Source organism: Cinclus cinclus, chromosome Z (assembly GCF_963662255.1).
Source record: "Cinclus cinclus chromosome Z, bCinCin1.1, whole genome shotgun sequence".
Lineage (NCBI taxonomy): Eukaryota > Metazoa > Chordata > Aves > Passeriformes > Cinclidae > Cinclus > Cinclus cinclus.
Window position 1 is genome coordinate 25,345,663 of NC_085084.1, and position 16,715 is coordinate 25,362,377.

General features: G+C 36.6%; 1 protein-coding gene across 1 annotated transcript in view; it reads left to right on the forward strand.

Moving 5' to 3' along the window:
• The window catches only part of EPB41L4A (erythrocyte membrane protein band 4.1 like 4A), a 116,281-nt gene that overhangs the window by 49,017 nt on the left and 50,549 nt on the right, over positions 1–16,715 (forward strand). The window contains exons 4-9 of the mRNA XM_062513175.1: positions 1,053–1,131; positions 4,860–4,957; positions 7,445–7,565; positions 11,762–11,849; positions 13,929–14,017; positions 14,403–14,466. Of these exons, the coding sequence (XP_062369159.1) occupies positions 1,053–1,131; positions 4,860–4,957; positions 7,445–7,565; positions 11,762–11,849; positions 13,929–14,017; positions 14,403–14,466 (539 nt within the window). The remainder of the gene's footprint in view (positions 1–1,052; positions 1,132–4,859; positions 4,958–7,444; positions 7,566–11,761; positions 11,850–13,928; positions 14,018–14,402; positions 14,467–16,715) is intronic.

Below are 16,715 nucleotides of genomic sequence, written 5' to 3' on the forward strand. Positions count from 1 at the left end.
AACTTAAAGGATGAAGATGAAGTAACAATGTTCCATCTACCCAGTTTGCACAATGTCTCTATTCTAGTCACAACAGATTTATAGTTTTTAACAAGTTTGTTACTGCAGTTCTATGCTGTATCAAAATTTCACACATGGATAGCTCATGGTATCATTTAACAGTGTCATTATTGTCCAAAGACTTTTGTGTGCTTAGATTTTGTTTTAGGCTAATAAGTGGTGTTATTCTTAATTTGTATAATTAATTTTATAGTAGCTGTGATGCCTCTATCATGCTTAGCATACCATAACCAACTTAGATTCCCTTCTTCTTCTTAAAGTAAAAGTGATACCTCCTACTGATAATAGATTTTATATTACTGTCAGTCTTCAGGTATTGCAGATGCTAGATCTGTTATATTTATTGCAATTAAAGAATGGTATCTACAGATCTTTTTAAAAAATATGTAAAAGTGGAGCATGCATTAAATAAATATAGCTGTGAGAATTTTTCTACTGAGTTACCTGAATAACAGGACAGCAATGTTTTTGTAAGTGTCTTAGAAGAACTTCTCCAAATATTTCTAAATCTAATTGGCACAAAATTAAAGATGAACCATATGATACTTGGAAGTGTGGAAGGGATTAGTATTCAGCATTATTAGTTATGACAGGCATCACATTTAATGCACAATTACATTTTTCAAAAAGCTTCACTGGAAAAATATTTAACATCAAAATCAAGCAATAAAAAATTATCTTGGAGAAGTAGTAATTTAGTAATGAAAGCTAAATTGAAATATTCAGAATAAGTAAAAATTCCAAATTGACAGTCAAGATGTGAATATTTAAAATATTAAAAAAGTAATAATAAAAATCCTTTTTCCCCCTTATGTGTAATGAGTGTAGATACATAGATTTACTGTGTGAATGTAACATTTTTTTGGAAATTTCAAGTTTCATAAAATATTAAGATAAGCTTCTTAGTAGCTGTTTTGTAGTAAGCTAGTAACAATTCACACCAAGTAGCAATTCATGATAACTCACTTTTACACCAAATTTTTTTCCTGCAGCTGGACCACCATACACTCTGTATTTTGGCATTAAATTTTATGCAGAGGATCCGTGTAAACTTAAGGAAGAAATAACAAGGTACAGTATTTAATAAAAGCATAAATTGTTGATCTCAGGGTAGCAATACATTTCGGCCAGGTGCATATTGTGGTGTGCCTGGCTTGTTTTTTTTTTTTTTCATTGAACATCTGAATGCTTTTGCTTAAACACTGGTTATGTAGGAAGAAAATTCTGATTAACTTCACAGTGATTGATAGTAACAACTGGTAGGAAGCCCAAGAAGAAAATATATTCTCTGGTGCATCAAAAATCAAAGGGCCTTGATGTGCATTTTTGGTAATTGTGTTTTTCTTCTTTTCAGTATGCATTTTTACAGCTGTATTTGTACTATGCTATAATCAAGTTTAGAGTTTACTTGGGTATCAGATATAAATACAGGGAATTTTCTTCTTTATTTGCCATAGCTTAAATTCCAGAATTGCTTTTCAAGGGGATTTCTTTTGGTCTTATTAAAAATATGTGAAGGAAATTGAAGAGTTGCATGCCTCTGATTCTTTTAGCTAAGCTTGTCCTCTGCAAGGTATGAGGATGCACACAATAACACATGCACATACTTGCACAAAGACACACACATGGTTATCTGAACTCTCTCATAGTTTTGGGGTTTTCTGTTTGTTTTATTTATTAAATTCTTCTGACAATTAGTTTTAAGTTCAAAAGGAAATTTGAGAATTTGGGTAGGTAGGCAAACAAAATTTGTGTGCTTGCAATAATGCAAGTCAGCACACTAATAGCAAAATTGCAAATTTCGGAGTTAGTGCTAAACACTTGCAAATTCCAAAATACTTTTGATGTCCTGAGACTATGACACATGAGGATTCATTATGCATGCAAGGTTTTTAGTTTTTCTGAATCAAAGGTTGTAGCACAGGCAGAATTTTTTTTTTTGTTCCATAGTGAGAAAATTCTTTTGTTTCCATACTGGCACAATAGGAATGGAAGTCTCCAAAGTGACAGGACCCAGGCTAGCCTGTAAAAATAATAAATGCTGTGATTTGGCAGGCAAAAGAGCATAAGCTGGCAGCAATGGGATGCCCCAGTACTATGGAAATTTGATGCCATTTTCTTGTACTTTCGCAGTTGAGCTTTAAATCCAGCTCACAGGGAGAGACAGATGTCCCTTGGGGAGGGGAACTTTGGCCACAGAGTCTATTGTGGTGGCCCCTGGGAGGCAGGGGGAAGGCAGAGAGCTAAACTTTCACAAGTTTAGCTTTGCCCTGTGATAAGTCCATCCAGTGATCTGCATGGCTGATAAAGTGTGCAGATCCAGTCAAGAAATGTTGCAGTGTCATTTGGATGCTTCTGGTCATGACTCAACAGTGTTTGGTCATGCAGAACTGGCACCTTGGGTGGTACAGAGGGACAGCCTAGGAAAGTGGTATTGTCAGTCTACTATGAAACACAGTGAACAGTCAACTGCCTACAACATCTGTGAACACTTATTCCCATAGTTAAATCTTGGAAGGAAGGCTTTTCTTTTTGTTGTTCAGGAAACCAACTAGTAGTAGTAACTACTACAACTACTACTAATACTACTCCTATTACTACTACTATTACCACCACCACCATCTCCTTAGAATAATTTGGGTTGGAAGGGTCTCTTAAAGGCCCTTCCACTTAGGAGGCATTAAAGGCCCTCTTTTCCATAATAATGATAATGATAATAATGATAACAATAATAGTAATGTTTTGCATAATTGTGTAATTCCAGTGATGTGTTAACTGCTTTGTGCTAATTCATGTGTTTCTTTGGAGCATGTATTTATTATATATTTTAATGGACATGAGAGCTAACTGTTATTACTAGATTCTGATGATCTGTGCCATTACATGATTACTCTGCAAATAATGAAAACCTGTCAAATTTGTAATTACTTTGCAGAATCTGTCTGGCTTGTCAGCAAAAGCTAACACTGCAGTGTTTGCTGAATGTGTTTGCTAGAGAAAACTTGCAATTAGGCACTCTAATGTATGCATGACAAGCATGAGAGCACACAAGATGGGACTGCTTCAGCTGTAGGTATGGACAAAAGGCCTGGCTTTGTGAGGAGCTCAGCAGCTTCAGTAGGAATTATAATTGTTCACCTTAGAGGAGTCACTTAAGCAATTAACAGTGCAGGATGCGGGTGTATTTTGAAGGTTCCTATGCTGCTTTATTTTGAGTCTACGGAAATATAGGTACCTCCTCCAAGGATAATATCTCTAGCATCTTCTCCTTCCAAGCTCTTCTCTGTGGAGGTGGAGAAATGCTAACAGAAGTATCTGTGCATCAGAAATGCATTTCATTTCAGAAAGATGATGCTGTGTATTCCACAGAGGAAGTAAAACCATCTTGGTCGTTATCATAGTTCTTACAGGGAGGATTTGTCTAGGTAAGACTGCAAGCATAAACTAGAAGCAGGACTGAGATATTGCTTAGAGTGAGGAAACACTGAGTGTCTGTTCTTTGTGTTGTCCAGTCATATTCCCAGGAATTTTTATGCAAATGCCCTGTTCCTCTAAGGTAGAGAACATTAAACATTTTATAGAGGATGGACATTCCTACTATAACATCTGTCACAGCATAAATTCTGGGGGAAATTAATTAGAAAGACATGGGTATCTTTATTCAGAGTTTCATCTGATAAAGTCTAGAAAATTCAGTTGGACCTTCAGTTTTCTGGATCAACTATCATGTAACCTGCAGTTTGTAAACTTCCCTGAAATCAGTGTAGGTGCACTTTGAATTTACAGATCATTCCAAGGTGCTTTCATAAATTACTTGTACTAACACAGAATAAATTATTTGCAGAGTAGTTGAATGGCTCTATGTAGATAAAATTGAGCTAGTGAATAATGGAAAAGCTATGTGCTTGTATGGAAGACTTTTTTTTTTTTTTTGCTGTACAAAATTACCTTCATTGTATTTTTTCATTTTGTAGGAAATCAGTGAAAGAAATTAACTTAGGATGATGTGAAACACTGCATAAATCTGTTGTAATAAAACCAGACAAAATAAAAAAAAATGTTTAAAAGATTTTTTATAAATGATTATGGGAAGTTGCAAAACTGCAGGTCCTTTATATAATGACTTGCTTGTTATTTTGTCTGTTCCACCCTTTGTGCATATTGATTCATTCTAAGTGGTCTCAGCTTCATCAAGTGTAGAAGCAGGTTATGACATTGAAAATTACATTTTCACCCCTGCTATTGCAATTCCAAGCAGGAAAGTACGCTGTGTTATGACAGATTCAGTTAGTTGCTGATGGCACACCCATCCATCTTTTTCATGGGCTCCATCAAACCCACCTGCTGCATTGTAGTTGGTACTCTGGTATATAAAGGGGAAAACTTTGAATAAGTAAGCATCCAATACCCAGTCCTTCTTTACACTGATCCAGTGATGAGGTTAAACTTTAACCCGTTGATAGGTTTCTTGTTCAATATTTCTGATTCCTATCCCTCTTCTCCTCTTTCTGACTGCTCTCTGAAGGTTAAAAGAGGGAAATGACATTTTAGGGAGATAATTAATTGCATCAGCACAATATAAGCAGATTGGAAAAGTAGGGAGTGCTCCCTTTTCTGGGTTCTTTCACTGGATTAATCTTTGTTGTTACTTCAGGGTCAATATTGGAAGTCATTTAGAGAGGAATACAGACATTCACTATCACCCAGTTATGGTACATAGCATGTGCACAGTAAATGGGATGATTTTTAAATACTAATTGGACTTGAAATAACAACTTTGTTTTATCTCTGTGTTTTAGGTATCAGTTTTTCTTGCAAGTAAAGCAAGATGTTCTACAGGGCCGTTTGCCTTGTCCAGTCAACACTGCAGCACAGCTGGGAGCATACATAATTCAGTGTAAGTTCTCCTGGCCCACTGAGAGGTTATTCCTTTCAGTCCTCATTGTGATTAACTTTAAGTGATGACTGAAGACATTATTAACACTTCATGCATTCATTTCCAAACAGAAGTAGCGTGACTGATTTCACTTCAACAGCTGTAAATAAATGACCATCCTAAATAGATAATGCAGGAGCAATATGGAAGTTAATGCAAAGAAGAAGCTTTAAAGTCAGTCTGAAGACTCTGCTAAACATTCTTTGTTACGCTGGGGAATATTTTATCAAGTACTCAAGACTTAATGATTTTGGATTATATGTAGAGTATGACAAAGCCTTCATCAGGAGTTTTACAGATTTCAAAGGGTAATGGCAGCCTCAAATCACAAAATCTGGGAAATAAAATATTATCTCAAAAATTACATTATGTCAATATGAATGCATATTTACTTAGCAGGAGAATATGATTTGACCTGAAGTGAAGAATTTTAATTTTCTTTAGTATTTATCTACATTCATCAGTAGAGATCTTTTCAGAAGTGGATGTTATATTCTTCATGCTTAATAGAACTAGCAATCAATTGAAAGGAGCTGTCTGTCTACTGGAGCTGTTATTCTTTTTCCATTACAACTCAAGATCTATATTCAAACAAAATTGGCAACCAAAAATTGTGTGAAGAGCCATGCTGGGACCTCTATCTGTAATTTCTTCTGTGTTAAATTTAGATTTGTCTAAAGTGATATGTATCAAGGAAAGATTATTTGTTTTGTTGGTTTTACAAATGTGACTCAACAACACTTTATATAACATAAAAAAGTAATCCTCCTTTTATATCCGTTTTAGAATGACAAGGCAGAATAACTTGTGTGTGATGGGAATGGGCATAATACAAGATTTCATGGTGGATTATATATGTATCTGAGAAGCTAAAATTTCAGGAGGTATTTGTTCGTGTACAGTTATTTTTGACTTAATTTTGCCATCTAAGAAATATGACATGTCGTCCTCTGAAAAATTGTTTGCAATTCACATTTCACTTTAATGGCAGACATGCCTTCCCTGAAGAAATACTGCAAGTGTGAAGCAGGAAAATATGCAATGATGTTAACATCTTCATTTTATTATGAGAAATGCATAAAAAGAGTAAATTCATGCCCTTTAGTAATTATTTAAAGTGGTGAAAGCTGTTGTCTTTGTGTAGTGTCCTGTTCCTGTAATTCTGTTCTCACATATTTTGTTGGAAAACAATGAGAAAGTTTGTGAGAGAGAAGAGTTAAAGCATGACTAAGGTTATGTACAGTGAGTTAAAGCTAATCCAGGCATTAGGAAGCATGCATTTGCATGGGCTGTATTAAAAACTCTGTCCATTTATTTAGGGCTTGCAGTTGTTCCAAATATGTAAAGACACCTGAGAAATGTCTGTCTCAGACACTGAACACATAATTTTTAAGGAGATTTTCCAGTGAGACTTCTCAACATCCCTACTGAGCAGATGACTGCCTTTTTCCAGAGATGTTATTTCAACATCTTGTAAAGAAACATCAGTAATTAGATGAGTCTTTTCCTTCTTGGCTTTTGAAGCCTCCTTTTGGCTATGTTTTTGGCTTAATGGGCATTGCATAGAAAGCTCCTGTGAATTCTTTCTCAGAGAAATTCAATGAACAGATACTACCCAGGTTTATAAAAAATTGAAATACTAACTTCTGCAGAGTTTCTCACATAGATGGAATTATAGTTAAGATCAGTAGATCTGAGTTCTAGCCAAGATGCATATTTGTTTTATAATAATGTTGCAGCATATGAACAAACGTGACTAATGTGTACAAATTCAGGCTTCAAAGAAAATTTCATTGGCAATTCATCATGTTATTTTCTTTAAGAAAAATCTTTTGAAAGCTATTTTATTTTTAAAGTGAATTTGATACCCAGGAGTTGCACTGATATTTTATTGAAAAAGGAAAGCCTGTGATTCTTCACAATAAACAGTTACCATATGAAGAACTTCCCTATAGGACTCTCAGGATTCATCTCTCTCAATTTGTATTCCCATCTTATGTTAAAGTCCAGCAATAATATGGATTGGTTTTGCCAGCAGTTTATCATGAGAGCATAGATATTACAAAATTATACTTTGCTTCTATACATGTTTTGCATAGGCTATTAAGTAGTCAATGCCATTGAATTTAAACTTTGCTGGCTTGCTCAAAATTTTGTCTGGCTTGTAAGACCAGTAGGTTTCCTGTCAAGGCTTCTAGCTCTTTCTAGCTCTAACCTTCTATATGTCTTTTAAAATGCGTGAAGGCAATTTTTGGTTGGTTTCATGTGTGCTGATGTGAATAGTTCTGTATTGTCTTCCTTTTTTCCTTATCTGACTGCTAATTAAATTGGCTGTCAGCTGCAAAGGGGTGGCTGGGCACCAGTAAGTGGATTATAATTATAATATAACACATTTTTTTGGTTGAGGAAAAGCACAGGTGTCCTTTGTTTTGTCCTTGTTTCCTGTAGCTGAGCTGGGGGACTATGACCCGTACAAGCACACTGCAGGTTACGTCTCTGAGTACCGCTTCGTTCCCGACCAGAAGGAAGAGCTGGAGGATGCCATAGAGCGGATACATAAGACTCTGATGTAAGAATTCAATACTGTTGTTAACTTGGCAGTTAATACCAGACTCAGGGATGTTAGGTAGGTGGGGGTGAACAGCCTGTGGTGCAGAGTGGAAGTTTCTAAACTTGAGGAAAGGACGCAGGGAATCCAGTTATACCTCTCAGAAGCTGAAAAGATTTTACATATTGAAGCTGTTCTTTTAGGAACTGAGTAGGACTATAATTGGAAATCTGAGGTGTGTCTGATCTAGGCATGGGTGTTTCAGAGCCAGCAGTTTTAATAAACCATATGCCAGAAGTTCAACTGTACATAGAGCCAAAATAAACATTTACTTTCTTATCTCCAAGTTCATGTTCCTGGTAAGTGTAAAGAAGCTCGTTATAAGAAATGCAAGTTAGGTGCAATTGTGATATAACCTTTTATGAAGATGAGAACAGAAAGGGGACCCTTTCATGAGGGTATCCATCATAGTGTTTGTCAAAGTAATGCAAAGACAATCAGTTACCCGTCTTGTAGTAGATCTAAATTTCTTGATTCTCTTGCTATAATGAAGCCATGGTCTAGATAAAGGTTAAGTAATTTTTGCCTATAGCATTGTATGTTAATGTTTTATGTGTCTTGTTTAATGAGAATAGGTATTAACTCAGGGTCACAGCTGTTCTCTGAGAAGTTTTCCAATAACTGGGTCTATGCCAGTTGCCACTTTGACTTGAGCTTTCTATTCCAGGAAAGAAATTACTGTTGTCAGTAATTATTTCTGTGTGGTTGTGTGATAGCCTTATACTAATTGAAACATTTCAGAGAACTTAACACATGTAGTTCTGTGAAGTAAAAAAGTATTGTTTTTTCCATTCCAGAGAGAGGAAACTGAGTCACAGCTAGTTAGTTTGCTTCAACATCACAGAAATGGTTTGTGAGAAATGAAACTTGAGATGAAGTGCTGTGAACTAAGTGACCTTCATTTCTCACTCTCAAGTTTCTGTAGATTCAGAAGCCAGTGGTTGTGCAGGGACGTGATCTGTATCACAACATTTAACTCGTCTGGAGCTCTGGTACTGTTCTGCTGCTTGGCTGCGGCTGGGTGTCAGGGATTTAGCAGCATCAGAACTGAGAGGAATGCCATGGTGTACTCATTGCTACATCAGCCAAGCTGTTACCATCAGCACTGCCATCTTTGAATTCTGCTCAGGTGACCAAAGTCTCTTCAGCTAAGAAGTGTGAAGCTATAATGGCTGAGGGCATCCCAGATTGTCTCAGAGACATTTTAAGGACAGGTTTGTGATATGGTTTGGAAGAAGCATTTTATTCTTTTTAGATTACAGCAAAGAAGCGCAGAGGCTTTTCTTTGGTGGGTTTTTTTGTGTGGTTTTTTTTTTTGTGTTTTTTATTTGCTTTGGGTTTTTTTACCTTTTATTCTTTTCTTTTTGGTTTAGTTTTTGTTTTGGTTTGGTTTTTGTTTTTTTTGTCTTTTGTTGTTGTTTGTTTTTGTTGTTTGTTTTTTTTGTTTGTTTTTCAGCATAGCTGTGGTACTACATATACCTTCCTTCTCCTGGTTACGTCAAGAAAAAACTGGTTTTGGTTGCATGTTCCCTCTCAGTTTTCTTGTTTTCTTTTTTTTTTTTTTACCCAGCACAATAGCTATTTGGAGATTCAGTAAGCAAGGAAGGTGAGGGAAGAAGGCAGAGGGGATTTCTGACTGCAGCCTGCATACTGTGCTTGTTGTCCCATCTATAAACCAGCATGACAGCTCCAAGGTCAGAGAGCAGTGTGAGGTGACTTGATGTTTTCGGGCATGCCTGGAGGATCAAGCAGTGACTTTGGGGCCCATATATGAGGGAGCAAACACTTGGTGCTGGAGGAGAGATAGAATCCCTCAGTGCAGGCAGGAGATATGATGCTGTACTGCTGCCAGTCCCCATTTCGGACTGTGGGAGATCTGTCACTGACTGGTGCTTGGCAAGTCAGCTGCTGCAATGTTTTGAATCAGCATTTCATGCTGCCAGTGGGACACAAGGAAAGCAAAAATTCTGCTGATATTCAGCTTCAGAAGTAGCCTTTGATGTTGTTTAGGGTCTCAAGGGGCAGTCAGGTGCCCTTTGTCCATCTGAAGGAGAGTGTAGCTGTCACTTTGCCAGCTCTGTCATTCCTGGAAATGACTGCTTTAATTTTGGGATGTGTGATACTGAGGAGAGTTGGTGTTTTCACACATGATAAAAACGAAACACCCTTTGTACTAATGGGAGTTCTTTCAGTCCCTGACACTCCTTCATCCCTTCACATTCTGGCTTCTCCATCTGCTTTTGGGAGGACTTCTACCTCTGGCTTCCATCTGCTTCCTTCAAAAACTCCAGCTTACATCTTCAATTCCTTCAATATTTTTGCAAATTCAGTTGCTAAAACATGATGTATTGCTATGAAAGTATTTATAAAAACACACTTAAACATTTATTTGACATTTGAGCCTTTTCAGAGGCAGGTGAGAATAGAAGAGTAAGTGCGTCAGCATTTTTCTAAGCCTGGTCAGTAAGGAAAGACTAACAATAGGTTTAAACTGGTGTTGTATTCTAGCAGTAATTCAGTAATGGGGTAATCCACTTTGCTCAGTACTGGTTTTTAGCCTGCTTGGAACTCAGTGAGACAATACACCCCCTGTGAACATTTTGCTTCCATTTCTGAGAGCTACTTGCAAGACTTTAAATTAAAAATCAAGAAGCAGAGTAAATTTTTACAGCAAAAATGTATGAAAGACATGACAGATGTGACATTACTGATGTGCCAAATATTCAGTGTTCTGTGTCTTCTGAATAGAGATAATGAATGACACATCTACTGGGATTTGAAGAAAGATTTCTCTTACAAGCTTCAGGTCTGCTGCTTTTCCAGAAGTCCTTGGAGAGAAGAGCACCTGGAAAAGTGGCAATGCTACTACATGGATAAAATGAGCTGAAGCAGTCCATCTTCCAGATGCTAAGAAGTCATTTAAATGCCTTTGGATATCTTTAAATACCTATTGCATTCATGCTGGCATTGCTGTTTCATGTCTTTGAACTTGGAAGTTCTTTTTTCATTGTCAGCCATAACACAAATTCAGAAGACCTGAATGGTAGTTTCTAGGTTAAAGAGAATGGTGACACCAGAAGCAAGAATGTGCATATTGCAGGACTTTTCCAGATCTTTGGTCAAAATGTTGAATGTAGAATGCTCTACTTGACACCTTGAATTTGAAACGTAGCAGATCCAAGTATTTCCCCAAGAAAACCAACAGGATGAAGCTGGATACGTATCTTTTTAAGCTGATATTTTTACAAGATGTGCTGTACTTTCCCAGTGATAGTCCAGTTGCTTTTAGAGAATTATTGAGAAGAAGTGAGAATGAAGACATGGCTTCAACTATTTCAAGCTTACAAAAGAGAATCTTGTTCTTGTTTCAGTGGCAGATATTAAGGGAAGAACAAATTAAATTCTGAGGACATGGCTTTGAATTTATTTAGTTGTTTTGTTCTTTTTGAAAATAAATCCATTGTCACTAAATATGTTCCTACTAGCCAGGATTTTTCCCTCACCAGTTTTGCCAGTTTCTTCCTGTCTGTGATACTTTTTAACTGATGGATTGATATCTGTAACTCAGAAGGCAGGCAAGATCTTTGAAATGGCTAATCTCATGAGACAGCCTCCAAATCTTGTTTTCAGTGTAGCAGACCTGAGTATGACCAGTTGGTGTGACTTACTATAGACAAGATTTTATGAAGAAAGTAATAATTTATCTGAATGAGCCTTGCTTTCAGGAGTTTCAGCACTGCTATGGAGAGGTAGTACCACAGCCAGTCATACTATGCCTGCTTTATTAATAATAATGTAGTTATTGGGGAAAAAAAAAGTTATTTTGCATTGAAGCCTAAAAATAAAATGTGTGAAGCATGTTTGTGACAACAAGGAAAATGTTAGCCACTGCATTAGGCAAACATTATATATATGCAGCATATATATCTGTGGTAGGAAACCACTGGAGAGCTAGTCTTAATTGGAATAAGAAGTTCAGTGTTGAAAAGAGAATGACAGTCTAAAAAAATGGTAAGAAAGGCTGCAGATGTGTCCAGAAAACTCTATTTATATATTATCTATTTTGATCATATATAGATATGATCAATGATGCTATTGATCTGTGATCAATATGTTGATTGGAATTGCAAGATTATTACAAATAATTCTGTTTACAGGGGTCAAGTTCCTGCTGAGGCAGAAGTGAACTACTTGGGTGTGGCCAAATCTCTGGAAATGTATGGAGTGGATCTCCACCCTGTTTATGTAAGTGTTAACTGTGAAAAATAATTGCTCCAATAATGTGTGAAACAACACTTACACAGTTTTGTTGCCACAGGTTAACTAGAAAGGGAGCACCACTCAAGAAATGCAAAGGGGCACATACTTACAATGGAAAGGATTCAGTAATTCATACATACAAAAGCCTAAAGATTAAATGCTGTGATTGTGTTGCACCTGTAAAACAACTAATTTATACTCTCTATATAAACAATTCAGCTAGAAAAGAAGTCATTTGTGCAAGTGTCAGGAGATATGAGTGAGGGTTATTGCCTTTGTCTTTGACAGAAGAATTTGCGCATTATTTTTGTTAAGTAAGAACAAGTGAGTCCTGAAACCTTTTCAATACCATTGCAAAAATTAGGGTGGAGTAGCAATAGCATGTTTAGCTTTTTAAAATACTTACTGTCAAGGTTTTACTAAAGATCAGAGTATGTATCCATTTTCTTCCCATGTTGTATCAGGCAGTATTACAAGTTGTCGGTGTTGCCTCAGAAAACCCCTCAATTTCTTTTGTCTGCCAGCATGTATATTTGGATTGTATCCAAGTTATCACCTGGAGGCTATGTGCTCCCGGGGAAAACACATCATTCTGTCTTGTTTGAATTATTCTGCTTGTGGCAGGTTTGTTTTGGTTTTTTTTTGTTTGTTTTTTAATAAAAGAAGATCAGGTGTTCAAATGGGGAGTTGTAGTATAGATAGTCCACTGAAATAGACATCTGTATTTTGTAAAATTACTTGAAAGAAAATAAAGAAATAAGATACTACCTGAAGATTAAATATGTATTTTCTCTGTAAAGGGTGTAGCCTGCAATATGAAGTAGCTTTTAATGCACCCTGTAGCTTAATTGTATTCATATCCCAGGCTTTGTTCCCCTCCCAGAAAGCTGGGGAGTTACTAGAACAAGATCCAACATGATCTAACAAAATGATGTTAAATTAGTATAGCCTGGAATTTTTTTACCTCATAACTTGCTTTTGTTGTGCATTGAAATCCCTGCCTGGGTAACCTATGAACATCATTGTTCCTACTTACCTTACTACAGCAGCAGAAGCCCTAATTTGAGACTGAAGCATCACACATATTGAGATGCACTTATTTTCCTCCTTTGGTTATATTAAAAGTAAAGTTGCCTTTAGCAGTTGATTCACAGAGGAGCACAGGCAGAGCTTGCCAGGTGTGCTTGACCTTTGTCAGCCCTTTAATCACGCAGGATACTTTCTTAATGTCTCAGGTCAGTCCCTCTCACAGCTGATAGTTTTGTTGTTCATGCTCCAGTGGTTTAGAGCTTGCAGGGCTGTTCCTTATTGCCTCAAGTAGGCAGGTCAATGAGCTTTTCCAGCTGACTTTCTTTTAAGCCATGCAGGAGGGTTTTTGTTCTTTCAGCTGTAAGCTGCTTCTGGTTTCAATTATTGACTGTGAATTGAGGAGGTGGGGATCTTCTGCCACTCAGCAGCAGGGCTTTCACCCTGTTCTCTCCCAGTGCAGTTTGAGATTTGTATCCTGACTTTAGGAATGGTTTCCTTTGGAGGAGTAGATGCATATGGCTGTTCCCTGCATGCCATTGCCCTTTCTGAACAACAAAAAAGAAGCTTGGCTCTCCCAAAGGAGCTACTTCACTTGGAGGCAGTAGCAGCTGACACTATTTTAGGAGGGGGAAGGCAACTGCATGATTGTATCATAGGTCAGAAAATTGCTATTTACTTTCAGCTGAAAATTGGGATATCTGTTGCATTCATACCTGAATAAGGAGTTCAGTTTCTGAGTTTTGGCAAATAGCAAAAATTAATTCAGTAAGCAAACAAAACAAAAAGTATTTTTGTTTTTCACCATGGCATGAAATTACCATTCTTTCCATCACTGCCATTCTTCATTGCCTCTTTCCCCCCAGAACTACAAATTTTCATATAGCAATTTTTGTCAATAGGTCAAGTACTATTTTCTCATTTGTACAGAGAGTGAAATAGTGTATTCAAGTCACCAGGATGAGTTTCTCACTTCATCTCACTGGTATTGTGATTCTGCTTGCAACTGTACAAATTACATACATTTTTATTTTCTAGGGTGAAAACAAATCTGAGTACTTTTTAGGATTAACACCCATAGGAGTTGTTGTCTACAAGAATAAAAGACAAGTAGGAAAGTATTTCTGGTATGTATTATTTAAATGTGCAGTCTGCACTAAAACAATGCTGTATGGAAGTCTGTGATTTGTGGTATCTATTTGTAAGGTTAATCATAGCAATATAAAAAAAATATACACAGAATTCTTAATATTTCTCTGGATTATGCAGATGTTTAATTCTTTGATAATCTAAGAATTCAAAAAGAAGGCCAGCTTTACCATACTCATGCTGACATGTTTGCATATCGCTAATTGTCTGCTGACATCTGGGGCATACCTGAAAAATAAATCTAACTGTGAATAATGTTATTTTGGTCTTTGTATGGAAGTGTATACAATTTTGTATTTTACTATGCATGAAGAATTAAAAGCTCATGAAGTTCTGTTTGTCTTTTTTTCCTCAATATTACAGGCCTAGAATTACAAAAGTTCACTTCAAGGAAACACAGTTTGAACTTCGAGTCCTGGGAAAAGATGTAAGTTTTTATTTATGCTTGAAAAGATTGAAAAAATAATTTTAGGTCTAATGAAGGTGGAAATTTTGTATGTCTGTAAAAGTGTAATTGGTTTTATTGAAATTTACTGCATGAAACAAAATGTAAGTGAAGGGAGCCTCACAAAGCTGTCAGGCACAAAACAGCTAGCCACATTATATAGCTTGATACCTATTTGCCAGAGTTTAACATCACTTTGTTCTTAGAACGTTTGAGAGAAAGCAATGTTGGCTGCAGTGGGGCAAGGACAGCAGGTTGATAGCAAGAGAGAAGGTTTTAAGATACAGTAAGTAAAAAAATATATTTATTCCCTACGAAGCATGTGGAGTAGGGAGAGGAGGAGACTGTTAAGAATGTAGGAAAAAATAATAACGTGTAATAAAAAACATAGTTGCCGTCACTTTTGTGTTTTTTGCTGTCTGGTTTAGTTATAAGTTTAGTTGGCTGAATTATTTTCTGAAAATACAGTGTATGTCTTTATGGAACATAAAGTTCATAGTTTCATAAGGACTGATATGGTTTTAAATAGTATTAACCTGCTGGCAAAAATCCCCTTTACTGTTTATCTATGTGTCTTTGTTCATCTTTGTAATGGTTGTCAGTCTCATCCATGGTTTTTCCATGAGGACATTTGTCTTGCTTCTGTTGTGGACAGCATTTGTTGTGTCTTTGCAGATGTCTTGGCAAGTCTTTCTTTTGTTACTTCCACGTGACTTGTTTATATTTGGTGTGGTAATCTATGAGCATTTTATTTCTGAAGGTGTGTTTGTTGAAATAGTAGAGTTATTTAAAGGCTGGGGAAAACTTTTCACCACATTTTATGTAAAGGGTGAGTGATAGTTCATGTACAAACAAGTCTGAGTTTGACTTGGAGTGAATTGCTTGGAAGCAAAGCTGTAGTTTCTCTTTGATGCCACGTTTCCACAGTTTTTGTTTTAACTGTATGGAATTGCAAAGGCTTAACATGCTGAGTAGAAAACCTGGAAGGTTTTAGAGAAGTTGAGGCTGTGAATATTGATGGCTAATGAATTCTTACCATTGTGATCATAAGGCAAACATTTTGACAGAAGTTGGTAGTTTCAAACCTTGACAAGTATTTCTAGGAAATTGTTGAAGAGAACAGTAAGTACAGGTGTGTGTACCTTCATTAAATTTGCCAATGCAGCTAATACTAACCTGAAGTATTTCTACGGCACTTCATAAGCAGACAGAAACCTCAGTCTCTGGATTGAAGTTGTCATAACAATTTTTGCTGTTCTACACAGAGGAGGAAAAGCCTATCAATGTATTTGTATGAATATATGTTCCAATACTCTTAAAAAAATTGATTCACAAGTTTATTTTGTTCCTCTTGTTTTTTTTGGAATAAGAGCTGTCACTTTGTCTTCCCATGTGACACATGAATATATTGTTGGAGACTAAATATGCCATTTTCACTCCATCCTGCCTCCTGAATAACACTTTACAGCCCAAGGCTGTAATACTTTCCTTGTATCAGATGCGGTATACCAAGTCTGGAATGTTTTGTGTGTTTCCAGTTATAGAGAGCCCCAGAAGATATTCAGGAGGAGTAGAAATAATGGGGACTTTTCCATGTCTTTGAACTTTGTGGCACAAAGTGAAGGAGCTAACACCGTGTAATGGAGCAGATTATTTCTGGGTGAACCGAGTGTTTTGTGTGAATCATGTTTTCAGTACATTGTAAAAAAGTCTCTGTAGGATGGCTTTTGATCCATGTTTCCACACACATCAGCTACCCTTATTAACACTGACTGTCACCTTTCACTGCTCATAAAGGGGAAGCTGTTGGTGCCTTGCTGAGATTGGTGCAAAATTTTTCCAACCATGACAGAAGAATCTGTGTATTTCCCACAAGAGGGGTAGAAATGGACATCCCGATCTTCTTGACAGATGACAGTCTAAATGTACAAGTCCATGTCTTCAGACTACCTAAGCCCCACGCTGTTGTATGTCTGTGTCAACCACATCTATGGCTGCTCATTTTCTTGCTTACATTACCTTGCTTTTCATAAACTTGATATCACTGAGCAGAAGATGTTATTGCTTAGTGTCTTATAATAAGTATGTTGCTTTGGCTTTTCTGTTTTGTAGTGTAATCTCTTGTACTTCTTCATGTCTGTTCCATGAGAATAATTCCTGTATATTTAGCTGCCTCATGTTTTTTTCCTGCACACCTCTTGGTATTGTGTACAAGCATGGCCATCAGTATT